Source organism: Caretta caretta, chromosome 4 (assembly GCF_965140235.1).
Source record: "Caretta caretta isolate rCarCar2 chromosome 4, rCarCar1.hap1, whole genome shotgun sequence".
Classification (NCBI taxonomy): Eukaryota; Metazoa; Chordata; order Testudines; family Cheloniidae; genus Caretta; species Caretta caretta.
In genome coordinates, this window is record NC_134209.1 from 108,080,300 (window position 1) to 108,107,282 (window position 26,983).

A 26,983-nucleotide genomic window follows, 5' to 3' on the forward strand; every position below is an offset into this window, starting at 1 on the left:
CTGGGCACCACCAACATTTCTACAAACCTGCCACCCCTGGGGGCAAGCAGAGTATCAGGCAAAGAGGGGTTCAAGGCAGGTGCAGGACAGAAGCAAGGCCTGAGCAGCAGGAGCAAGCAAAGTGATGGGCATGAGCACTGAGAAACCAGTGAGCTGGTGCTACTGCTGACCTAAGAGCCTGCTGCTGGCCTCTGCGGCCAGTCAGGTGTTGTGGCTAATCAAGCAGCTGCTTGCTGCTGGCCAGCTGTAGTAATGAGGCTGGCTGTAGAGGAGCTCTGCTGCAGGCCCTGATTCCTGACACATCCACGGTGCTAAAGCAGCAGCCCAGCTGCAGCAGAGACGTAGCCTTAGGCATTGTCTACTCCAGAAAGTTATACTGGTAGAAGCTAAGGTGTGAATTGATACCGCTATAGTTATACTGACATAACCCCTCTGTGGTCACTCTTATTCCAGTATAAGGGAGCTTTTTTGGTTTAATTTATGTTATTTGGAAATGAATATAAGCTAAACTGGAAAAAGGCATTCTTATTCCAGAATAGGGCCTGGTTTACATTTAGGGTATGTCTACGCTTGCAGAGTTTTTGCGCTGTAAGTTTCACCGGTGACAGGGAACCGGTGAAAGTAAAGCACTTGTTTGTGTACTCACTCAATTCCTCAGGCGTCAGAGAGCGTTTACACTACCAGCACTTCCATCGGGATGAGAGCAGCGCTGTAGGCCAGCTGTCCCACAGTGCAGCTCTCTCGCTAGGTCTTGTGGGAGGTGGGGGGGGTGAGCGGAAGGCATTCTGGGTCCATGCTCAGTGCCCCGTGCTGCACTGCTTCATGTCCCAGCAGCCCCATTACTTCCTTGTTTCTTCTGCGGCATTTTTTAACACCCCCTGCTGTCTGGTGGCTTTCCCCGCCACATCTACAAGCGGGAATGGATCCCGCACTGCTGTCCTCTACTCCGATAGCTGTCACTTGCACATCGTGCATCGCAGTGCAGCTGTTCTTAAACTTGCAAAGAGAACTGCAGTCAGAGATGCCTGATGAGCTTCCTGAAATGGAAATAAGTAACATTCGATTGCTTTTGGCAACTGAGGAGCTGAGCACTGTGGAACAGTGTTTTTCGGCTTGGGAAACTAGCTCAGAGTGGTGGGATCGTATCGTTATGCATGTCTGGGGTGACGACCAGTGGCTTCAAAACTTTTGGCTGCAGAGAGCCACCTTCATGGAACTGTGTGCTGAGCTTTCCCCAGCCCTGCGTTGCCAGGACACCAGAATGAGAGCTGCACTCGCTGTAGAGAAGCATGTGGCAATTGCATTGTGGAAGCTGGCAACTCCAGACAGCTACTTGTCGGTTGCAAACCCGTTTGGAGTGGGGAGATCGACTGTTGGTGCCATGGTAACTCAAGTGTGCAAGGCCATTAATCACAGCCTACTGCCCAAGACCGTGACTCTTGGTAACGTGCATGACATTTTGGATGGCTTTGCAGAAATCAGCTTCCCTAACTGTGGTGGGGCTATAGATGGAACGCACATCCCTATAGTTGCCCCGGGCCACCTTGGCACCGAGTACGTAAATCGAAAGGAATACTTCTCCACGGTTTTGCAGGCACTAGTGGATCACCATGGGCGTTTCACTGACATTAACGCTGGATGGTCCGGAAAGGTGCATGACACACGTATCTTTAAAAACACTGGCCTGTACAGAAAGCTGCAAGCATGAACTTTCTTTCCAGATCAGCAGATCACCATCAGGGAAGTGGAGATGCCCACTGTGATCCTGGGAGACCCAGCTTACCCATTGATGCCATGGCTCATGAAGCCATACACTGGAAACCTAGATGTCAGTAAGGAATGTTTCAACAACAGGCTGAGTAGGTGCAGAATGGCTGTTGAGTGTGCATTTGGCTGTTTGAAAGCGTGCTGGAGATGTTTGTACAGTATACTGGAAACGAGTGAGGAAAATATTCCCATGGTTATTGCGGCGTTCTGTACTTTACATAACATTTGTGAGGGGAAGAGCAAAAGGTTTACTCAGATGTGGAGCATGGAGGCCAAACGCCTCGCTGCTGAGTTTCAACTGAAAATCATTAAACTTTGCTGCTGTGCTTGGGAAAGGAAGTGTTAACAGAATGTGCTGTGCTTATGAAACTTCTGAGTTTCACCACAAAAAGTCATTCACAGGTGTAGACCCTCCCACGGTTTTTGCACAAAAAAGAGACATTTTGCGTTTTAAGTGGCAAGTGTAGACATGCACTTACAAATTAGATTGACCTAGTTATGTCTCTCAACCCTACAGTGGTGCATCTGCAACATTTTAAGGGTAGACAAGCCCATAGCATAACATAATTAATGAGCACATCATGTCAAATTTTCAAAAGCATGTAAGTGACTCATTTTCAAAAGTACCATAGGACCCTAAATCCTATTTTAATTGTCTAAGTGAAGTAGGCCCTTTTGACCCTTAGTCAATACGGCCCTACTCAGGAAAGCACTTAAGCATGTGCTTAAGCATTCTTCCCTGAATCAGGGCCTATATTTGCACATGTACCTATGATTTATTTTAAAACTCTATTTGTATGGCTTTTCCATACCTTTCCTGCAAACCAAATTGCTGAGGGAACATCATACAATATTTGACAATATTATTTTTTCCTCTGTTTTACAGTTAAAAGACAGCCACAAAAACACAACCCTAACAAAATACACAAAACAATGAAAGAACAAGGTAAGCCCGCAAATAGTTAACAACTGTTAGTTAACATGTAAGTCAGATAGAACAAAGCAAATCATATCTATCAGGCCTGGGTTACAGAAATGCTCCTTATCCATTTCTGGTCCACTACAAATATTTATTCAGATAACAAATTATTATTTATATGCTTATTTTCATAGAAACACCCAGATTTATATATTACAGTTCAAGCAAATACTGCTGAATCTTTATATAAAAATGATCTTCTGTTATCATCACATTTTGCAAAACAAGTGAGAAAAAATAAAATGTTTATGCTAAAAGGCAGATTAGGGTTTTAGAGCAATTTGAATATTAAAGTCAGTTCTTTATGAAGAAAAGGAGTACTTGTGGCACCTTAGAGACTAACCAATTTATTTGAGCATGAGCTTTCGTGAGCCACAGCTCACTTCATCAGATGTGTACCGTGGAAACTGCAGCAGACTTTATATACACACAGAGAATATGAAACAATACCTCCTCCCACCCCACTGTCCTGCTGGTAATAGCTTATCTAAAGTGATCAACAGGTGGGCCATTTCCAGCACAAATCCAGGTTTTCTCACCCTCCACCCCCCCACACAAATTCACTCTCCTGCTGGTGCTAGCCCATCCAAAGTGACAACTCTTTACATAATCAAGTCGGGCTATTTCCTGCATAGATCCAGGTTTTCTCACTTCCCCCCCCCCACCCCCATACACACACAAACTCACTCTCCTGCTGGTAATAGCTCATCTAAACTGACCACTCTCCAAGTTTAAAATCCAAGTTAAACCAGAATATCTGGGGGGGGGGGGGGGGTAGGAAAAAACAAGAGGAAACAGGCTACCTTGCATAATGACTAGCACCAGCAGGAGAGTGAATTTGTGTGGGGGGGTGGAGGGTGAGAAAACCTGGATTTGTGCTGGAAATGGCCCACCTGTTGATCACTTTAGATAAGCTATTACCAGCAGGACAGTGGGGTGGGAGGAGGTATTGTTTCATATTCTCTGTGTGTATATAAAGTCTGCTGCAGTTTCCACGGTACACATCTGATGAAGTGAGCTGTGGCTCACGAAAGCTCATGCTCAAATAAATTGGTTAGTCTCTAAGGTGCCACAAGTACTCCTTTTCTTTTTGCGAATACAGACTAACACGGCTGTTCCTCTGAAACCGTTCTTTATGAAGGTGGCTGTATCTGAGGAATCCCTTCACCAAGTAACTTCAGCAAGAGGGGCAGTCAATTCAATTAAAAGGTTGCAAACTCAAAGCTGATCAAAGGAAATACTTTTTCACACAACAAGATGCAGAATGTTGCTAAGGCCAAGAACTTAGCAAATGACTGGACATATGTGTGAATAACAATAGACGGAGTTATCATAATCAGTGATAAAAAATTTGGAAGGCATATTTAAACCTCATGGTTCAGGGCTTAAGCAATCTCTGACTTTTAGAGTATGTCTACACAGTAGCTGGGAGTGTGCTTCCCAGCCTGGGTAAAGAGACATGCACTACCTCTGCTCAAGCTAGTTTGTTTAACCTATCAGAATGACAGTAGCAGCAGAGGTGGCAGCTCTGGCTTGTTACCCAAGTACCAGCCTGTCCAGGGGTTACGTACTTGGGTGGCTAAGCCATACCACTGCTGCCACTACACTGGTATTTTTAGCATGCTAGCCTGAGCAGGGCTAGTGCATGTCTGTCTACACAGGCTGCGAAGCACTCTCCCAGCTGCTGTGTAGACATACCCTTAGAGATAAGGATGAGACCTAGTCTATGGCGGCGGGGGACAGATTATCCCACATTTGCTTGAAATAAGGTTTTTACATCTTCTGAAACATCTGCTGTTGGGCATTGGACTAGATGGATCTCAGATCTGATCCATATGGCAGTTCCAAGGTCCCTATCTTTAAGCATGTTGGAAACCACTTTGCAGTCTCTGGGTGAAATCCTGGCCCTCATTGGAGTCAATAGGTGTTTCACAGTGATTACAATTGGGCCAGGATTTCACCCTCTGTATTTGGGGTCTCACACTGCGAGATCACTATTTCCAGCACTAGGCTTGAGAAAGAGACATAATTAAAAATAATAAATAAATAGCTTTTCACAGTTTATTCATGATGATAAATGCTTCTTAGCATTGACATGCTGTAAACGGTTGGGCTGAGAAAAAGTGGCTCAGTTTCCCTCTAAGTATCTAGACAAAATGCCTCTGCCTTCGTCATTCCTCGACCTGACATGATTTTAAACATCAATATACACTTACTCATTTGGATAGTTTTTATTATGAACTGGATGGGATTAGAGGGGGCAATTAAGGAGTCTTTTTCTGTATTGGGGGGGTGGGGAAGAATGCCCAAATCCTCTTGCCCAAGTGCACAGCCTGGGTTCTATGCTGTATGTTAGTGAGGTCCATGAGGTTGGGAGGGAGATAGCATTCTCCCTTCCAAGTCAGTAACGGTATGTCTACACTGCAGTTAGACACCCGTGGCTGGTGCCTGCCAGCTAACTTGGGCTACAGGGCTATTTAATTGCAGTGTAGCCATTCCACTAGGCTTCACTCTCATCAAGCCAACCTTAATCCTACCGTGTGATCTAGGCACAGTGCCCATCCACAAACATGCGGTGCAGAGCCAGGATGTGGTGTCCTTTGAATCCTACCTCTTGCTCAGTTGAACTGCATGCAAGGCCTTCCGAGGCCTTTCCTTCATAGCGTGTAAAATACCATATAAAAGCCCATTGGGTGACTCATTTACATTAATGCTATATCCCTCTAATGGTGTGTTTCTGACACACATTTTCATTTGACTTTGTTCAATATAAAGATAATTATTTGGGGCATCTTGATAGCCTGTAATCACAGCATCATGTAGCCCAGAGGTGGTCAAACTACGGCCCGCGGGCCACATCCGGCCCGCAGGACCCTCCTGCCCGGTCCCTGAGCTCCTGGCCCAGGAGGCTAGCCCCTGGCCCTTCCCCCGCTGTCCCCCCTCCCCCGCTGCTTCAGCGTGCTGCGCTGCTGGAAACCCCATGTGGCCCTCAGGCCAAAAAGTTTGCCCGTCCCGATATAGCCGATAATCACCACAAGTGGTCATGGCATAACACTTATTATTCTGCAACACATAAAAGCAGCACTTTTAATCAAACTGAACACAAGAAGAGAAGATAATTTGTTAGAGCCCTTTTTAAAAAATATATCCAGAAAAAGATGACTGGCTAAGTCAGGTGAGAAAACAGTTACTCTGGTAATAAGCACCGTAGAAATGTCTATAAATAAATAAACAAAGTGAGAAGATTTACAATATTACTCATACTTTTTGCACCCATTTTTTAATGTTCATGACATTAACAACCGTTAATCTTTAGTTAGGGTTACAGAAAACACAGTTTTCAGTAATGAAGGACTATTGAGATTTGATAAGGAGAAAAAAACATGGTGGTTGCCAAGGCTACAGGGTTTTCATTGAGGACCTCATCCTGCAAACATCTGTGCATCTGAATGATGTTACTCATGTGAAGAGTCCCACTGAGTTCAAATTCATTTACTAACAGGCTAGATTTTAGTGTTTCTGTGGGCAATGGGCTTGCATTCTGTGCCTAAATTTTTGCAGTCAGAGGTGGCAGAACTTAAGAGCGGAATACAGATAAGCTAGGAAATGACTGGAGCCCCTATGCTGTGATCCTGGGTGCAGGAGTTTGAAAGGATTTAAAACAAATGTAAATGACCCGTATGAACCCAATACTTGTTTGTAATGAAAGGGCCTCCCTTAGGATAACACTGGAAAGTTCAAGTAGAAATAAATGTTTACTAGCCTGGGACTTGGTGGTGTAATAAACACTTCAAGTGCTTTGTGTACACTTACAGTTCAAGGGCCTATCCTGGAAATATTTGCTCACATTAGTCATTTTATTCATAGGATTAGTCCCATTGAACTCAGTGTTTAAACTTAAACAGTATTTAAACAGTGTTTAAGTATGACTCTGCCCATTGCTCCTACTTAGCTCTAATTCCAAGAGGTAGGTAATATACAAGCAATTGGCTGATACCAAAACTAAGTAACCATGGGATTTCATTATGGAACTCTTCCTCTTTCAACCCTCAATTCCCACGCTATTGTTTGCTACTCACACTCACTGTGTCATGTCTTAAATTGTTCTAGAGGGCACCTGGTATGCTTCTGAGCCCCATATAAATAACAACCATCATTATTTTGTCTCATGCGAGTTCATGTCTGCAATTGCTGGGAAGAGCAGGACTTAATTTGCTAAGCTCTCTTTAGAGAAACTCTGATAGCCTGCCAAGCTGGGAGCAGCACCCTGAGAGTACCCAGTTCACTCCCCAGCTATATTTGAACTATGATTTGCTCGCTAAGGAAGACAGACTCACCCAGCACTGGAGGTGTCTAAAAACATTAAGGCAAAGTCCTGAGGTTCTTACTCAGTTTTGAATCAGACAAGTTATTACACCCACACTCCCATCCAAATGCTAGCAGGAGTTTGCCCAAATAAGGACTCAGTGAGAACAGGGACTGATCTTTCTCCCAGGATCCATGTGTAAAGAGGATCCTTAATCATATAGAAGGGGGAAGTGTTGCCTTCCATGGCATCATCTCCTCAGACCCTACAGAAAGCAGAAAGGGAGGGGTTGAGCTAGAGGTGGAAAGGAGAGGCACTATATACGTGACTAATCTATCTCCCCCCACACATCCATCCTGGCAACCACAGGGCATCCTTTGTAAAGCCCCCACAGCCTAAGGTTGCATTAACTTTTGTGCGGAGCCCTACTACACTGTGGAACCCCCTGGAAGGTTGCTGTGGGCAGGGAAAACCCTGTGCTTGGGGCCACAGGTGCTGGAACTAGGGCTGTTGGGGGTGCTGCTGCACTCCCTGGGTTGAAGTGGTTTCCACTATATACAGGGTTTACAGTTTGGTTCAATGACTCTCAGCACCCCTGCTATACAAATTGTTCCAGCACCCTTGTATGGGGCAAGAGTTGCATGGGTATGGCAGCACAAAAGGCCCTGATTTCCACTGAGACCAGTGCATACCTCAGAGAATCCACAGGTTGTGTGTGTTGAACTACTGCCATCCTGAAAGGGGGTCAAAGCCCACCCTCACTCCCAATAGAGTTATCCCATGCAAACCCATATACAGGTTTTCTGTGCTGGGGAATAACCTGGCCCCAAGGATTTGACCCTAAATATTGTTAGTTTCCTCCGGTAAGTAAAGGATATTGAATTATATCTTGTAAAAATCCAAAGTAATTACGCTTGGCACCCCAGGTCCAGAGATTGTTTGCTGCTGATTCAATTTATATCAATTCAACGTCACCATGTATTTGATTACCCTTAATATGTTAGATTATTGGTTTCAACAAAACCTCTGTTCAGAAAAATGTTCATTAAAAAAAAAGTGTGAGAGAGAATTTTAGTGCTCATGAAAAATGTCATCCCTGGAGACTGAAATTTTCTGCCTACAGAACAGGGGCAGCACGTTGCATGACAGTGAGAGCCCCCCTGCACTGTCCCATCCCGGAGCCTAAAAGTTTTATCTGGGAGCCAGCACCTCTAAAGATGAGGGAGCACATCAGTCTCCTCTGGCCCATTCAGTCTTTGGCCTCTTTGCTGAGACAGTCACCAAATGCCAAAGTATGGCATGTTTTCTGATGTAGTCACCGATCTGCTGGGAACTGGGCTGAGACCATAAAATAAATATTATGTAAGACACAGATCAACTAACAATAATTTTTGGTCACTTCCAGACCAAGCTGGAATTGGACCAGCAAAGGTGAAAGATTCTGTTCCACTAATGATCCCCTGTATTCCAGCTGTCACCCCCACTGCTACCACTCCATTGGGGGTTTTACCTCAATAAGAACGGCAAGGGTTTGGTCCTAGGAGACTATTTCACAGATATGACAGTCTGCATTTGTGGTTAGCTAGAGAAAACAAACTATATTAGAGGAGTTTAAAACAAAATGTACAACTGTCTTTTTAAATTAAATATACAATAATCAGATTATATATACAAAGTTCTTAGAGTCAAAAACTCAGCATGGGAAGTTATGTCAGCATGGATTTCAGGCAAAGCAGAGGCCTTCTATCATTAAATAAGTGAGGACAAATAAACCAATAACAGAAATGAAAAATTAAAGAACATAGATATTATCCATAAGTCTCCAGTTCAGGCTCACTCCAGTCCTCTGTGACCAGAGAGCCGAGAGGAAAATAGCCCATTTACAGTTTTGTGGAGAAAGAAAAGTTAACTGCACTTTTCATGTGCATTATTTATGGAAAGGGAAAAGCCAAGTCAGGTAGCAAGTACATCTGGCCCATAAGGAACTCTAGCATGGTGATCCTACCAGAGGTCCTTTCTTGGCTCACCTTCCATTTTCTATGCTGATGTACTTCTGTGCAAGGGAAGAAGTAATGCAGCTAATAGAGTAATAAAGCGACTTCAAAAGATCCTGCACTCGTTGACGGAGAAGAGTTTCCTCCTCTTCTGTTTTCGGGCTTGATTGACTGCAGTCCGGACTGCATACTCAAATACCTGCTGCACTCCCCTGTTGCTGAGAGCAGAGCACTCCAAGTAGCCTTTAGCTCGGACCTCCCGGGCCAACCGCTTCCCATCAACTGAGCTGATGCAGGACAAATGATGGGGTCCTGCTTCCCGCTGGTCAGTCTGAGTGGCCACCACTAAAACGGGGATTCGGGGCAAATGGCTTCTGATCTCACCAATCCATTTATTCCTCAGGTTTAAAAAGGAGTTGTGGTTGGCCACTGAGTAGCACATTAACACCACGTCAGCCTGTTGGTATGAGATGGGGCGGATGCCCTTGAAGGCATCACTGCCTGCTGTGTCCCAAAGGCCTAGGCTAATCTGCACACCATCCATGAAGACATCCACCCCTGTGTTTTCATACACTGTGGGCTTGTAGGTATCAGGAAAAGTCTCAGAGGTGAAACGTACCAAGAGTGATGTTTTCCCCACGGCGGTATCTCCCACCAGCACGCATTTGATTGAATCCAGCATTTTCTCAAATTCCACCTCAAAACACCCGTTTCAACTCAGGAAGAGCAGGAGCCGTAGAGAGAGAAAGAGAGTTCTCAGGGACCTTTTGAAATAATCTCCATTCAGTAGGAATTCATCCAGATTCTTTAACTTCTCAAGACCCGAGAGTTTCACTTGAGTACAAAATCCCCTTCTCTCCCACACAACTGTGTGATGCTATCAGTCAAATGCTTCAGTGAGTAAAACGAGCTTCCTGAAAGAGAAAAAATAAAATGTAACATTCATAAACCATCTTTGTTATAATCCAGTGAAAATGCATCATTTATTGTAAATTTCTCTGGACATCTATTCGGGCAGTTCCAAACAGTGTTCTAATGCAGGTATTAATGTCATTCCCTCAAGCCACACAGGTAGCACCAATTGATGTAAAAAAAAATCTTTTTAGGGCAATAATCCATCTCTCTCTAGTGCAACCATTTGTTTTATTAGATACCACTCAGGTTTCTCACTCAGCAAATGGGGTAAGATTTTCAAAAATGCCTAAGTAATTTAGGAACCTAAGTCCCACTGACTTTCAATGAGACTGAGGCTCCAAGCATCTAATTCACTTTTGAACATGCAAATTAGGCTTTTTAGGCACTTTTGAAAATTTACACACCCTCTCCAGCAATGCTCTTCAAATGCAGCACATGAAAAAATGTACGCATTAATTGATTTGATTATTTAAGTAATTCAACAATCAAAGACAATATGCAACCTCTCAGATGACAATGAAGCGGAGGGAAAGCCTTTAGATATAAATCTGGTGTGACATGAACCCTTCTAGTTTTACAAATGGTGCAGTAACTACTGGGGGTGAGGGGGAAGGCTTAAAATCTCTTTGTTGCAAATCTCTTTAAAAAAACAGGCCAGAAGAGCAAACCAAATAAATATATTCTCCTTCCCAGTGGTTATATTTTGTTAACAGTTTGCAATCGATTCAAAATTTAGTTAGTTTTTAAAACTGAGTTAAAGTAGTTTCTGGCATTACACCTGCTCTTGAGACCCTTGCCAGTATTTAAGGTTTTACAATCACGTTTTCCTATTGTTGTAAATGTTTCTCTCTTCCTCAATTGCTCTGCGAAAGATTCACACAAACAACACAGGGAAACTAACTGTCTGATTGTACAGGGGAAACAGTGAAACTGACTATACACTAAATGTTTTCAAATTCAGTAACTGAAAAACTAAAAAAAATAACTTTCCCTTCTTCTCTTTCTAGTCTTAGATGTTCTGAATAATAATAGTAGCTAAAAATATGAGTTTAATTGTTAAATTAACAGTGTCCCTCTAATGTGTATTTTTCATTTAAATAATTGATTTCCATTCATCCCCTTCTTTTGTTAAGAGGGGAGACACTTCTGGAGTTTATTTGTACAGACAAAAATTATCACCACACAGTAAAGGGCAGAAGAATGCTCTGTAGTTTACAACAGCCAACTCTAGTTTCAACTATCTCAGCATTCTGCTCTCCTAGCTATACATTTATAGTATATTTAGTGCTTCAACTGATTTCACAAAGGGGAAAAAAAAAAGCATCAGTTGGACTTGCAGTGCATTTAACTAGCATTGACAGTGCAATTCCCTGCTTCTATTTTATAATCAGGCAGCATCCACCCTCCTGTGGGATTGCCTGCAGCATGGGCACCTTTCATGTATTCTGCCACATGAGCCAACCGAAAGAAAATAAACATACAAGCAATCTGACTTGTACTCAAGGGAGTATTTTATTTTATAAATGCTTCTTCAAACCCTCATTGGCAAATTTTCATACTGATTTCTTGTTACTGGTATTTAGAAGAGAGTCATTGCAACAGGCGGTATTTCTTGGTTTGCAAACACAATGTCCGTTTCCAGCCCGTACATGGTGGATTCTGAGAATTCTGATAAAGACTGAATCACACCCAGGTGCCCTCCTGTGTATCAGGAAATGAACAAGACCATGAATGAACAAATCCTCTCACGTTTGTTTGATACCACTGAGTGTCTGGTGTATAATTTACTTTTAAAACTGTGAGAAGTAACCTGTAAAAGTTTAACCCCCTCGTGGGATAGACTTCACTCAGAGAAGAGAATTCCAAATAAATCAAACTAGATTTTAAAAAAATATAAATATAAGACTTGAAAAGCACACACTGGATGTGCTGTCCAATTATTTAAGCATGTTTATTGAAGTGCTGCTATACTGGAAAATTGTGTCAATATTACCATGATAAAGCCCTGTATTCCAGTGGCTTATAACTCAGATATAACCATTTGCTCCCCTATTAAAATTCAGCATAAAAAAACTCCTCTCCACAGCACAAATTTCTTTAATTCATTTTCAATCCTATTAGTCTGGTTATTTTTATTTTTATTTGAGGGGGAAAAAATAGAAGTTACCAATTCAAGATGCTTTTTGGTTTTCTCTAAACTAAAAAGTGAGACCGACAGACACATAGGGGTGGCATACAATTTGCCCTTAATCTGATTCTATTACTTTGGATATTTTGAAAATAAAATAGAATGATGGCTAATATAGTAAAAACAGACTAATGAGCCTGCTATTAAATGTTCTATTCCTGACACACACTGACTAGTACTGTCACATACAGTACTGATAAGTCCCATCAGAAAAGCATACGGCTGTTTTTAAAGTAAAGGGGGTCAAACTACAATCCATAGATAAATAAAACCAAAAGGTACCCAGCTGTGGCCATTTTTTTTATTCCTCTTGAGTGGGTGTGTCCAAGGGCCCAGGAACCTCTATCCTGATCTAGATCTGGATTTATTTTAGCTATCGGCTGCAGTTTTCACTGTACCATATATTATACGCACTACATAAATGCCTATTAGATTTGGAATTTTAATTACACAAAAGCCAAAAATGTCAGATGTAAAATTCTCACACAACTTTCACTGTAATTGCCAACTATCTGTGCAAAACAGTAAGGTCTTAAATGACATGATCGCACAACATATGTGCAGCATTGCAAAATTCCACGAACATCCATGAAAGTTTACAAGAAAAGATGCAATTTAAGCATACATCAAGAATGCACAATTCATCTCCCTGACAAAGTCTTACTGTAGAAAGAGTATTAAAATTCAGTGTAAGCAGTGAAGAAAACACTACACAAGTAAAGGTAAAGCTATACAAAAATAGTCAGTTTAAACCAAAATGAAGAATATATACTTGATGTCCTATAAAGAGTCCTGTTGGAGGGGCAGTACTAAACCTTGGTTTAAGAACAAAAGTGGCAACACAACACACTGCATAAGCACCTGCAAGGCTAGAAAAAAATATTGCAGATTCTTTCCACTGCGTTGTATTACAGAATGTGCTAAATAATATATTACATTGCCCAGTTCTGTGTGATCACCAAATAAAAGATCCTATTAGAAATTCCTGCTGACAGGGGTAGAGTTAAGGTTGCTAAGGGAAATTTAACTCTGAATTTCCTAACTTCTGTGTGATCAACCTTAATGCAGACGTAGCAGAGTTTTGCATATAATTTTAAAGAAAAAGACAAAAAGTGAGTAAAAATTTAAAATATCACGAGGGAGATTTCCCCAGGCCCGAATAGACAGATACTCCCTTTGCATTGTCTTTCAAGAGGAGCTGGTGCCTAAATGCACTTTGAGCTTTTGAAAAATTCCCTCTCCCCTCCACCCACAACAGTAAAATATTGTAGAAAAACTTTAAATTAAAGAAATATTAAAAAAACAAGCAAGCAAGGATTGATTGCAATAGGCTATAATGGAAACCTACAGAATCCTGGATCCAGTGAAGTTGATGGCAAAATTCCCATTAATTTCAATGGAGCCAGGATTTTGCTTCCTCCTGTTCCCATTCCCCTCCGCCCCATGTCTATCACTGATATGCACTGATACCACAACTGATTCATATCATCTACTGAACTAAAGGCCAGTTAATGTCCAGTACCTGCATTCATGCACATTGTAGGGAGAAGGCACAAGAAACTGCTCCTTACATGCACCACCCATGAGAGGGTTAATCACATGAGAATCTCTGAGCTCAGAGACTTCCAGGACTGTATGTAAACTCTGGCAACGCTAAGGAGAGTAGGTTACACCTCTGCACACGGAGCAGTGCAGCTAGCTGGGCACAGAGCAGAGCAGATGTTGCTCCTTCTCCAGGAATAGTGCAGTATCCATGCTCCCGGGAGTTCCAGAGTCTGGTTGCTCCATGCACACTGCCTCCTAGAGCTCCCGCTGGCACACTGTGCCTCCATCACACTCAATGGGAGACTGAGGCTGTTTGACACAATCAAACCATATCCGATTGATGGTATCTAGGACACACCACCCTTCTGTAGCAACAGCAGCTGCCCTGGGCCTCATCCTGTACACATGCATTGGAGTACCTTTGTTCACATCAGTAGTCAGCACATGATGCAAGTAAAGGCACAAGATTTGTTTGTGTGGTTGCAGGATCAGGCCCTCTAATGATTAATTTTACCATATATAAGGAACAGTTTATAATCTGTAATGGTTACCTAAAAAATAAGTAGAAAGACTAATGCATAAGTGACTTCTTGGAAAAATACTTAAACACTGCAAAGCCTGATGTGGTTTGTGAGTAGTACAGGAAAGTAACCAGGGCCCTGATCCTGCAGTGGACTCCACATGGGAGCAGTGGCCTCATGACACAGCGCTCATTGCAGGATCAGGGCCTGAGTGAGTATACATCACATGAAGAACTAGCTTTACTTGTGCGGAAACAATTCCAAACACAATTGATTCAGGAACATTTATAGCTTAATGAGGCAGGTTTATCTGCTGAACTAAATGAGACTGTTTTTCAGTTTCACTAGAAATAATGCTGGCTTCTAGTTTAAAGCATAAAATGTCATCCAGTGTGGTCAAACATCTATATGAAAACACATCCCTGAGCTCAGAAAGATACATGAGGAACTCCTACATTCTAATCCTATCTTTGATACTCCTGGAGGAAATTCTGCACCACTGCAAATGTGCAGAATTTATGTCCCCTGCGGATTTCTTTGCTTCCCCGCAGAAAAATGACTTTTTGATAGGGAAGCAAAGGGAAGCCACAAGAGCGGCCTTGTAACCTCTCCACCAGTATGTTTCAGGTACCCAGGGCAGCCGGCAGAGAGGTAAATCACTGTGGGGCAGGGGGCAAGACTGGGAAAGATCCTTCTGGTAGCTCCTATCCTGTAGCAGGCTCAGCTGCTAGTTTTGACTGGGCTGGGGAGAACAGAACTTCCTCTTCCCCTGCACAGCATCCAGGGCCGGGTCAGACCCACCCCGATATTTCTTCCCCAACTGCAGGAAGCTCTGCAAATCCCCCCTCTCCCTGCTTCCTGCCCCCATCGCTCCTCAGCTTCAGTGGGAGCTTAGGGTTAGTCAGTGGGAGCTGCTTCCCCATCCACCCAACCACCATGCATCCAGACCCCCTCATACCCAGACCTTCTCGCTGAGCCTCACTCCCCCGCAGTCCTTGCACTGTGTCAGGGTTGGGTACAGCCTCACCCCTGAGTCTGTTTCCCAGGTGGGGAGCTGCACAGATCTCCACCTCTGTGCAGCCAGTGGCCTGTGTGCCCCAATGCCATGCTGGAGCCTCCACATTTATTTGACAAATAAAATTTGCAGAATTTTGCAGAATTTTAAAATATTATGCACAGAATTTTTAATTTTTTGGGGGATAATTTTTCATATTTTGGCACAGAATGTCTTCGGGGTACTTTGAAAATGATTCCGGCCTTCTCTAGACTAGGATTTGGATTAGTTAACATGTGTACAAAGAATAGTGTAGACAAGGCCTTTAACACATGCTAGTCTGGTTGGCCAGCCAAAGTGTTTTGAAGATTAAATACAATGCATATGCTAAGTATTATCATCGTTATCCTGCAACTGCTCCTGCAACTGGAATTTATTGCCATATGTATAACTATATCTGTAACTCCTCTTGTTTTACACATATCTGAGGCTCTTAAGAGGACTAGTGAGGAAATAGCATAGCAGTGGAAATGTCTGCTTATCACATACAGCTATATATCTCCATCACTACTGATACAGCCAGAACTGTGGACTGCAGTACTAAGTGTCTGGAGGAGACTGGGTAATGGATGAGGGCTAGCTGGCTGAGAAGTGAATGCTGATTGGTTGGGGGAAGCAACCAGAAGGTATGGCAGAAATAATACTGGCTCCTTTGATTGAGGATGTGGGTCTGCTATTTGTAGATCAGGTTCATAGTCTGGGGAATCTGGTTAGACTCACAGCTGGTATTAGAAGGACAAGTAGCTCCTACAGTTTGAATCAGGTAGTGCCTGTTTCTTTCAGATACAGACTTATGCAACTGCCATCCATGCCTCTGTCACCCCAACGTTAGAGTACTGCAATGTATGGGCTACATCTTAAATCCATCTCGAAATTGCAACTGGTGAAGAATCCAGGACCCCACTTGGTAGGGAGGGTTTCTTTTCATGAAAATGTTAAACTAGTGATACTCAGACTGAGGTTCACGAGCCTCAAGTGGCTCTTTAATGTGCCTCCTGCGGCTTTTTGCAACACATGATATTAAACCACTGTGTGATTTAATTATTAACCAATCTAAGTTATTAACCAATCAGGGTGCTTTTATTATGTTAGTAACCAATTGTAGTTGATAAAATAATAATACTTGGTCAGTCATTTTGCTGATATATATATATATAAACTACATATTTCCCCTGTCATACTGTTTAAATATGAATATACAGTACTATAGTAAATTAAACAATACATTCACTACTATGGCTCTTTTGGGTAATGTTGATCACTAATTTGATCACTAATGTTGATCATTAATTTGACTCCTGAAGTCTGAGTATCACTGTGTTCATCCAATGCTCTATTATCTGCACTAACTACCTATTAGTTTGTAATTTGATTTTAAGATGTTGCTTTTGACCTGTAAAACCCTAAATGACTTACCTATCTACACTGCAGCTGGCAAGCGTAATTTCCAGCACAGGTAAACAGACTCACAGTAGCTCAGCTTGAGCTATCACCTAAAATAGCAGTGTGGACTCTCCGGTGCTGGTGGCGGCTTACCTAGCCACCCCAGTCCAAGCCCGCCCAACTTCCTAAGTCCGAGCTCAGGTGGCTAGCCCAAGATGCCGCCAGTGCCGCAACGTCCACTCTGCTATTTATGGTGCTAGTTTGAGCTGAGCTAGCGTGACTCTGTTTACCTACGCTGGGAACCACATCTTCCAGCTGTAGTGTAGACATAAGACAATCTCTTTCCTCATAAAACAGCACCACAGTTGCAGTCTGTGGAAGCATTTGAGCTATGGCACCATTGGTACGAAAGAGAAGGTGGAGGTGAAGGGGATACTGCCTGAGTGTTTTCCATTAGGCCCCTTTCCAACTCTCTTCTCTCACTTGGTCCATAACAGCCTTTGTTCAATTTGTTAATCTGCAGGGCAGGCTACAAGGTCCCTCTTTCTTCCTGACCGAGTGGGAGCAGGGAGAAGGGTGAGGTTGGCAGACTATGCTAATTTAATTGGTAAGGTTTTTTAAATGTCTGTTATATTTATGTTACTGCTGGTGTAGTGTTGTTAGTGCATAATTGCCAGAATTATGATCAATTGATAGTTTATGATTAATTGTAGTTTTAAGCATTTTTAAAAGTGCTCAGAGGTTGTGATGAGCACTCTTTATACAGTTATTATACATTTAAATAAATAAATGGGAAAATACACCTTCCATGTCTTTCTGAAGTTAGGATAACAAACCACATGTGTTAAATCTTTACTTTCAAACCTTGAGAACTTCGTCTCAAAACTACATTTCTTCAGACAAGAGAAAGACACTAGTCCCAATTCAAACCTGTGAAATTTAACAAAGATTTTCAATTTTTTAAATAAGAAAAATGGAAGGTAAAGACTTGTTTCTTTTTTACAAAATAGAAAGCTGTCTTTTCATCACCTTCATGCAACTCAGAAACAGTCAAACGTCTTGGTGTTAAACTTCCCTAAAAATATTCACGTCTGAGACGAGCCAAAGCATGAACATTTTGAATTCCTAAAATGCTTCTTCAGAAGATGTAAAGCTTGAAACTAAAAACAAGGGGGAAAGGCCAAATTTTCAGACATTTGTAACTATGTTATTATTAAATAGGCTTTTTCATGCCCTCAGTTTTGAGATTGAAATCCCCATTGCTGAGAATACAGATTTCTACTTCAAAGAGGGTAGCATGATATGGCCCAGCAGTATTAAGGAGTAAAAATAAGAGATGAAGCCGCATACCATGATTATTTGTGTCTGATCACACTTTTGATACAACCACATCATGAAAATTAAACATGCACACCCATGAATTAAAACAACCTTAAAAGGTCAAAAAAGTCTGAGTTAAGGGCTGATATTTAGGGTTCCTGAACTATTGAAGCCAATGGGAACTATGAGTGCTGAGTACCTCTGATAATCAAGGCATGGATCAGGTGGATCCTTAAACTACCTCATTCTCATTGTGCTTAGGTATGGCATATGGTACGAAATGTCAGATAACTCATTATTTGGGTGCCCAAGACTCAACGGTAAATGATTTTCAACACTAACCCTTGTGTGCTGCCCAAATTCATATGAGGTGAATTCTTGGAGGTGAAATTCACCCTTTACGGGGGGCAATACAAGTCCCTGATCCAACATCCTTTGAAGTCAATGGAAAGGGAACATTGTTTCATGCCCTAAGCGAGTGATGCTCACGCCTTTTACTGGTTACCTGAATAACAGTGAACTTAGTCCGTTGTGCCATGTAAAATTGTTCTGGTACACTGTATATTGGATAAAATAGCCTTTGTTTCCCATCCTCAGCTATAACACCCTTTTGTTCTTGCTGTTAAACAATTCACAAGTTTTACATCAGATGTGGCTGTATTTCAGGGGTGGATATGCATATACATATTGGCGGGGTGGTATTCTACACACATACACCCATATTTATCTATCTAAGATACTTAATGGCCCGTATTAGTGTATGTGTATCCATCAGTGAAATACAGCTACTTCTGTGTGTGCATCTAGGTATAGATATGCACACACACACAACATACTTAAACTTATATAAACACACTCACATTATGTTCCTACTATATGTACATATTATGAAGAGACATCTTTTCATAATTAAAAATGAGCTAGGTTCCAGTCCTAAGGCCATGCCTAACTTCAGTATAATCAAACCAAAGGTCCGATCTTGTAACCATTTAGGCATGCAAATAGTCTCATTGACTTCAATTGCACTGCTTGTGTGTGAAGTTATTCACATGTATAAGGGTTTGCATCACTGGGCCCCAAACCACTTCAAATTTCTCATGACAACACATCCTACTTTAAACACAGAACTTTTTTCTTGAAGTATGAGGTAAATCATTGATAAAAGACATATCTATGGTAACATATATATTATGTAAATATTTATATAATATTTGGTAAAAACATTTTTAGCGGTTTAACTCTTTAAAATCCTTCTATCGTTTTTTGTTTTACTGAATTTCAGGTATTGATTTCTCTACAGATGGGACTTATCACAAAGTCTGATGCCTTTCACTGTTTTTGTTTGAATTTTTAATAATTTACTGGATATCTAAAGAGTGATTAACACCCATTAGGAAGTACAATGTACCTAAGTGTCCATCCCTTATGCACACAAAATGGATACAAATTTGTGTATAAAATGAATATATACCTTTATTCTGAATATGGCACTATTTGCCAACCTGGGTAGGTATATAGATGTATGCACAAATCAATCAGCATATATTTAAAAAACATGAACAACTCAATAATGAATCTATAAATTCATGTATACTAAAACACACATGGTGTGTTTTTGGTTGGTTTTGGTGCTGTTGTTTCAAGTATGGGGATGTGGGTATAAGATATGCTATGTTGAATTTGTAACTGTTTTGTGTAACAAATAACTTTTGTTAGTCTCTAAGGTACCACAAGGACTCCTCGTTGTTTTTGCTGATACAGACTAACATGGCTACCACTCTGAAATAACGTATGTTGTATTTCATAGCGAACAATTCAGGATATTGTGTTATTGCTACATTATGGTGAACATTTATTAGTTAGAGAAAAAATATTTTCCTCTATTTCATGTCTGAAGTTATGTGTTGATTTTTAACGGGGCAAAGGTAAAATTGAGTGAGCTGTAGAAATTTGGGTGGGGTGGTGAATGATGAATGATTCATTATGTCAAGGTAGTAAGGAACTGACTACATACTTTAACCGTGTATTTCCAGAATTGCCAATGTCCACAGTTTCTGTCCTGTGTGTATGGTAGGAAGGTATAAAATCTTTATTTAGATGTTAGCTGTAGTAAGTGGTATCCCCCTTTTGAACCTAACTATCAATTACAGGTTTTGTGTGGCAATATGTCTGTACCTAGTTAGCAAATCACTTTATAAAGCACTTTGTGGATGGAAGGTTATAATAATTATTCCTGCATTTGGTGGTTTAACCTATTTAACCCTTTAATTTGTTTTCTACTTTTTTGTATTTAATTTATATGTGGCTACCTTGCAAGGTCTATTCGAAAATCCAGTCTTCATGTACTTTATACTGTGCAGTTGTAAAATTGGTATAAAAGCATATTTATGGAATACACTGGAAAGGCTCCTTTCTCACATTCATAGCTTCCCTAGGAATGCTTTATTTTAACAAAAGAAATTAAATACAAAAGTATGTATAAATGTCACTGAAGTCATCTTTCCTACTCACACGGAGTCACAATGAAGTCAATGACTCTCCAACTGGGTGCAGGAACCCGTGAGCACGGATCTTATTTCAGGGTCAGGGCTGCAGTTATGACCAAAAAAAATAAATAAAGGGAATGCCCCAGCCTTAACAAGCTGTCATGCTTGTATTTATTTAATTTATTTTTGAAGTAGCACCTGTTGTACACAGAGGGTCAGATTTACATTGATGTATATGCTGGGCAAACCATGGTGTAAGTCTTTTTGGAATCTGGCCTGAGAACGCCTGCTTTATTAGCTTTCTCTGATTTCTGTGCAACCTTAACATCCTATCACTTTTATATAAAATGTGTAATATTACAAGCAGCATTGGACCATATGGAATAGTTTCAGAAGAAAAAAAAAAACCTCAAGAGTGGATTTTCCAACTTCTCTCCACTTCCAAAAATAGATATTCCTTCTTTTCTCATCCCGCAATACAGTTTTGTCGGACCTCATTTTAGATTCTTACAGCTGGAATGTCTTTTTTCATCGAGTGAATAGATAATACATATTACCAGGCCGGGGTAGACTTTGGCAAAGTATTTCTGTTCTCTGAGGGTGGTCAGGAACTTTTTAAAGTTTTTCTTTACTGGCAAAGTCTTAGCACATTTTGCATGAAATCAGCCATTTATATGAAAAAGAGACATTTTTATTGGCAATATGGCTGAATGCCACATTTTGGACTTGTATACCAACATTTGCAAAATTTGGTTTATTTGACTCAGGGGGCTTGGTCCAAGCCCATCTGGAAGTTTTATAACATTCTCCCATTCAGCATTAAAGCCTTATTGAAACATAAGTGAATTTTCAAATCTGGTTTTAGTTTGATAATAATGAAACATCCCATCTTGAAAAGCTTTTGTTTAAATTTATTTTATAACACGCCTTTGTAAAAAGAGGAAATCAAAAATATGAATGTGATTAAAAGAAGACGGTATAAATTATTCAGTATACCATACACTGTTGGAAGTAATTTGATATAATGGCCACACACTGCCAGTTTTTGACAACTTTTTAAGCATAACCATTGTAAATGGAAAAATCCAAAGTGCAATTTATCCATATTTCTGCTTATCCCCAAACTGACTTTCATCAGAAGGGAAAACATTTGCCTTTCTTATTAAAGTGAAAGATTTCAGGACTTTTCAAAGCCCATGGATATGAAAGACAAGAAAAAAATACCTTTAACTAACTACGGCCCTGGTTGCATGAAGAGAATCAGCCTTATTTTAAGTAGACAGGGGTAACCTTCAAAATCAAATCAATATCACTTGTGAGACGTGAAAAAATCAACAAATGTTACCACTAGCTCAAATTGGGTGAATTTCACCTATTTTAGATTAATTTTCAACCTTGCAAACGTGTGTATTGAAAACAGTATCACGCATTACCATTAACCACAATATTAATTCTGGCTTCTGCTGGAAAAGAAGGTGTTCTTTCTCTTCCCATCTATGTCGGGTCTTTCCCACACGGTATGTCATCAGTGGTGCCCCTTTGGGAAACCCCCAAAACCAACAACAGCATCAGTTTTGGTTTTTAACATTTTTAAATGTTTGATCTGCCTATTTTACTGACCCATGTGGATAAAAATATGTTTCTTGAGTTCAATTCCACTCTCATCACATATGAATTTACAACTGCCATTGACTCCTGTGGGGGTTGGACAGAAGTATCAGAGGGCAAAATAGGTCCTTTGCGCAAAAGGTATGTTTGCCTATATATATTAAGGTATATATATAGGTAATTAGGAAAGGTAACCTAATCTGTGATAATTTATGCCACTGGTTATCCCTTTTTTCTTTTGGACATACAAACAGATAAAATCTTTGGTGAAATTCTGCTCTTAGTTCCATTGGTGCAGTAACATTAATATCAATAGGGGTATTCTGATATAACTGAGAGCAGAATCTCTCAATTGCCCTTCCTTTCTCTGGTGAGAGATACATTTTAGACCTGATTAGGCAGCTGCTTTGTACAAGTGGTTCCCATTGTTCATACTTAGCAGCTGCATAACCAGAGCCTTTGGCTCCATATTATTCTCCTCTCAACACAGATCAGAGCTCATTTGTTTGTTGGGGAGTCTGTTAGTTTTTCAGTGAACATTAGAAATTAAGCACAATTAAATTATGCTAAATATATATGAAAATATGTTTAATTTTATGTGGAAGGGGTGATGGCAAGTCATGGGCCTCAAATTTGTTGTATGTTTCCAATACATAGAGGTATCGGCGCAATATTTTAAAATGTGTTCTCAGTGGTGAGTTTGACAGGGTAATAGCCACTCTCCCTTTCTTTATGGCTAGGTGGGAGAAGGATCCCAAAACTATTTTCTGATATTTTTATGGGGTCATGGCATCGTGATGTTTGAGAACCACTGTTTAAAAGATCCAGCTGGAGCTAATCAAAAAATTAAAAACTTACTTTTGTGAAAAACTCTGAAAAGTCAAAGTTATTTTCATTCGTAAGTGTTTGAAACAGACTCATTTTTAGTGTATTAGAAATTGTTCATGATTTTCATTCCTTTTTCCACAAATTCTTTTTAAACAAAAACATTACTGAAAAGGTTATTGAAGGTTTTCATTTAATGGTAAACAAAAAATTGCAACAACTTTTTACATAATGTTTTCATTATTTTTAACTATAAAAAAACCATGAACTTTTTGCAACAAAAGAAATATTTCTTTTTCAAAGGCCATTTTTCAGCTAACCACATTGTCAATGAAAAATTACAGCCAGCTCTAGATCCATGAAGTGAGAGACAGGCTAATGTCTTGATCTCCACATGCCTTTGTGACCTTTATATTGGTTACTATATTGTACACTATACATGGGGCTACCTGGAAAGACCAGTCAGAAGGTTCCACTAGTGCAGATATAGCAGATCTCTTGCTTTGCAAGATTGGTCACAGGGAGCTCATTACATCTCTAGTTCTATTGGTTTCCGGTTTGCTTCGGGGTGTAATGCAAAATGTTCATTTAGGCCTTTAAAGGTCTATGGTTTAGTCCTATCTACCCAAGAGATTGACTCTCTGCTGTCCACCACTGTGATAGCTGAGATCAGTTGATGCTCTCTTGAGGTTCCGTAACTGCGGGCTGCTTCAAGGGTGTTTTCATTGGAGGGCATTTTACCCTAGAACTCACTTCCCACGTTGGTCTAACAGAGCCAGAATTTGTTGAACTTCAGCACATAGTGTAAAACCCATCTCTCTACTCACGATTTTCCTGATAAGGTTGGTCAGACCCTTAAGAATGTCTCTGGGAAGGTCATGTCTACACTATAGCTGCTACAGCAGCACAGCCAAGCACAGCAGAGGTGCTGCTGTAGTGTAGATGCTTCCTACATCGACGGCAGGGGGTTTTCCATTGATATAGTTAAGCCATCTCTATGAGAGGTGGTTGCCAGATCTATGAAAGAACTCTTCAGTTGACCTACCCACGTCCACACTGGGGGTTAGATCAATCTAACTATGGTGTTCAGGGTGCAAAATTTTTCACAGCCCTGAGCGATGTAGCTAAGTCAATCTAATTTTTAAATGTAGACCAGGTCCAGTGGCTGGGGACGTAGACTTAAATTTATACTCTTACTCTGGCAGATGGACATGTGAGGCGTGTCCTCTGATGCAACTAATCATTGGCAGAAAAAAGTTAAATGTTTGAAGCCTGATTCTCATTTATACTATGGCCACTTTATAGTGTACAGGGTGAAGAAGCCTTAAAATGGGCATAAATTACACTTATACCAAATTTAAGGCAACTTGGTATTAACAGACAGTGTAAACTGGTCTTAGTGTAAATGAGACTCAGGCCCATATTTTACAATTTAATGGTTAATGAGCTCAGAGGCTTAGACAATGGGTGGAGGTCATTTATAAATACATAAAAGATATAAACACATAAATGTCTAATTTTCCCATTGTACAGCTTCTATTCTAGTGAGTGTAAAACCCTAAAGTAAATTCAGCCAGTTCCTCCTTCCATGGGTATTTCTTGCTGTAGGAAGTAAACTCACGTAAGCCTTCCTATAACTTTAATTCTGCCCAAAGTCTAAATAGTAGATATATGCCAAGTCCCTGCCTCTTTAATGAAATTGGATTAAATCATGTGACATATATTTAAGACATTCTTTGATGGATGAGATTCAATCACATTTTTAAATCACTTTCACATTTATGGTAACATCAAAAGTTAGATTAATTTATTTGTATAAAAATTCTTTTAGATTTTTTATAAATGTAAACTACTACACAATCTAATGCAAAGTTCCACCTTATTTCTACAGCAGTAGAAGTCAGGCATACACTAGGTACAGCAAAAAGCAGGCAGATCAGTCCAGCAAGGATCGTCTGCCTTTTTTATCCTACCTTTCCGCTCTGAAAATATTTTCCTTAAGACAAATTTGTGTTAAAGATGGCCTCTTCCAGATGGTCACACCCACATTCCTATGCCGTATACTAATGGAAATAGCACTGAAAGAGGAGGATAGGAAAATTAAGAATTACATTCAGATTTTTACGGATACCTGAGAGAAATCTAGACCTGGCTGTGTCTGATGGATATTATGTGATCTAGCACCCTTAGACTCTGTCCTTATCCACTTCTTACATTAGCTACCTTTCATTGGCAAGGTGACCATTATTGAATAGCTTATACATTTGGAGGAGCAGCCTCTGAAAACAGAAGCTTGAAATGCATGTGTATATCTAGGTCTATATGTATATACACACCACTGCATATGTAACCAGACCATGTGTCGTGAAAATAACGTACTTGTTCAATAGAAAAGTAGCATTGAGAAGGAAGAGGAGAATTGTGTTTGTGGCCATTTAGAAGGCAAGTTAAGGATTTCATTCTCAACACAAAGAGGTGAAAAATCATTAGGATCCTAGCTGGACCAGGGTTCAACTGAAACTAGGAATGGAGCTGAAGAAATTAGCAAATTAAAAACCTTTTAATACTAACTTCAGTTAATAAAACATTAACATTTCACCTCTTTGAAAAAATTATTATGAAACAATTCTCATTCTAAATGTATATTATGAAAATAAAACAATAAATTTTCCCCTCAGTGACAGTTTATTTCGCAAACTAGGGATGGGATCCTCCTTTCATTTGCACCAGGTTTACGCATGTATAACTCCATTGACTTCAGTAGAGTTATTCATGATCTACACTACTGTCAATTAGATCAGAATCAGACCCAGGATTTTTAGATTTTTTTATTTTCTATATTTTTACGTAAATCGATTAATATATAAAGTTACTGGTACATTCAACCTCACTTACGTCCTCCCTTTATAATGGGTCATTTTAGGCTGAAGTACCAAAAAAACCCTTAAAACACAATCAAAAATCCAGGGACAGCAGCGTGTTCTTTTTATGCTGAAGTAGAAAATAAGAATAAAATATAATAAAAAATCCAAGGGAAGTACACAAGGGGGACTAGGTTGTCTTTTAATATGATATCACAATAAGGAATGTTCTATTTTGTATAAAAATTGAAAGTATTTGTAGTTTTCAAATCAAGTTTTGTAAGATGAGACAATGGTGACAGCTAAAAATACTAATCTTGATTTAAAATTAGGGTGACCAGATAACAAGTGTGAAAAATTGGGACATGGGGTGTGGGGGGGGTAATAGTTGCCTATGTAAGAAAAAGCTCCAAATATCAGGACTGTCCCTATAAAATCGGGACATCTGGTCACCCTATTTAAAATATAAATATTTATATTAAGACACTTGGGGGGAGGGGGCAAAAATTCACTAGACACAGGATGTTGAACATGGCTCTTGAAAATAAATGTTACGGAAGTCAAGTACTCTTAGTGCAAGTGGAGGGTAAAGAAGAAAACTGGAGCTCTATGGTTTTTGTTTTTCCAATAGAATTTTTCTTGCTGGATTAACAGTAAATTTTCTTTTTTCGTAAAAGGGGTTGGGGAGAGGAGAGGAAAAAAGAAAAGAGAATTACATACCTTCCAAATAAGCCCGGTGTAAGAGACTGAGTTTAGTTCATCTGGTGATGGGGCAGCAGAGACAGACATAATGTGATGAAAAATAAGCGAGTGGTTTAGTTCAAGTCAGCTTCCTGAAGAGTTCTCAGCTCTGCCTGTGTGGGTTTTGCTGTGGGTTTGTGTGTCCTATTCTCTCTGTGATGACTCCAGAACGTACATGTAAAACCTACTCAGAGAGGGGGAGGGGGCACAGCAAGGCCCTGATGCATAAAGATTTCTCTGCAGCTTGCTGTTTCCACAGCCACCTCCATTCTGTTGCTGCTGCTATTAACATGGGGACACCACAGCCCGCTCACCAGCAACCAGTTAAAGGAAGAGCAGTTCAACAACTGCCCACGAGTCTGGTCTATAATTCAATCTTCCATCAGTTTAACAAGTAATTTATTTACTCACAGACTTGGGTCGAAATAGCTATATTGATTTTAATTCACGCCATTGAACATTTTGGTTCCAGTCTGTGAGTAGACCAGCC

The 26,983-nt window shown here is 40.4% G+C and overlaps 1 protein-coding gene across 2 annotated transcripts; it reads right to left on the reverse strand.

Moving 5' to 3' along the window:
- Positions 1-6,007: 6,007 nt before the first annotated feature.
- RHOH (ras homolog family member H) lies at positions 6,008-26,728 on the reverse strand. Of its 2 annotated transcripts, XM_048848521.2 has the most exons (3): positions 26,473-26,728; positions 24,865-24,969; positions 6,008-9,960 (listed from the first exon to the last, which is right to left on the reverse strand). In XM_048848521.2, exon 3 carries the CDS (start codon positions 9,726-9,728, stop codon positions 9,153-9,155), a length of 576 nt encoding a protein of 191 aa, XP_048704478.1. In that variant the 5' UTR covers positions 9,729-9,960; positions 24,865-24,969; positions 26,473-26,728; the 3' UTR covers positions 6,008-9,152. The 2 variants fall into 2 exon arrangements, with proteins under 2 accessions (XP_048704478.1, XP_074984066.1); XM_075127965.1 differs by lacking the exon at positions 24,865-24,969.
- Between the last annotated feature and the right edge of the window lie 255 nt (positions 26,729-26,983).

Bases quoted from the DNA above. Each gene is read 5' to 3' on its own strand.
- RHOH (XM_075127965.1), bottom strand. From the start codon at position 9,728: ATGCTGGATTCAATCAAATGCGTGCTGGTGGGAGATACCGCCGTGGGG.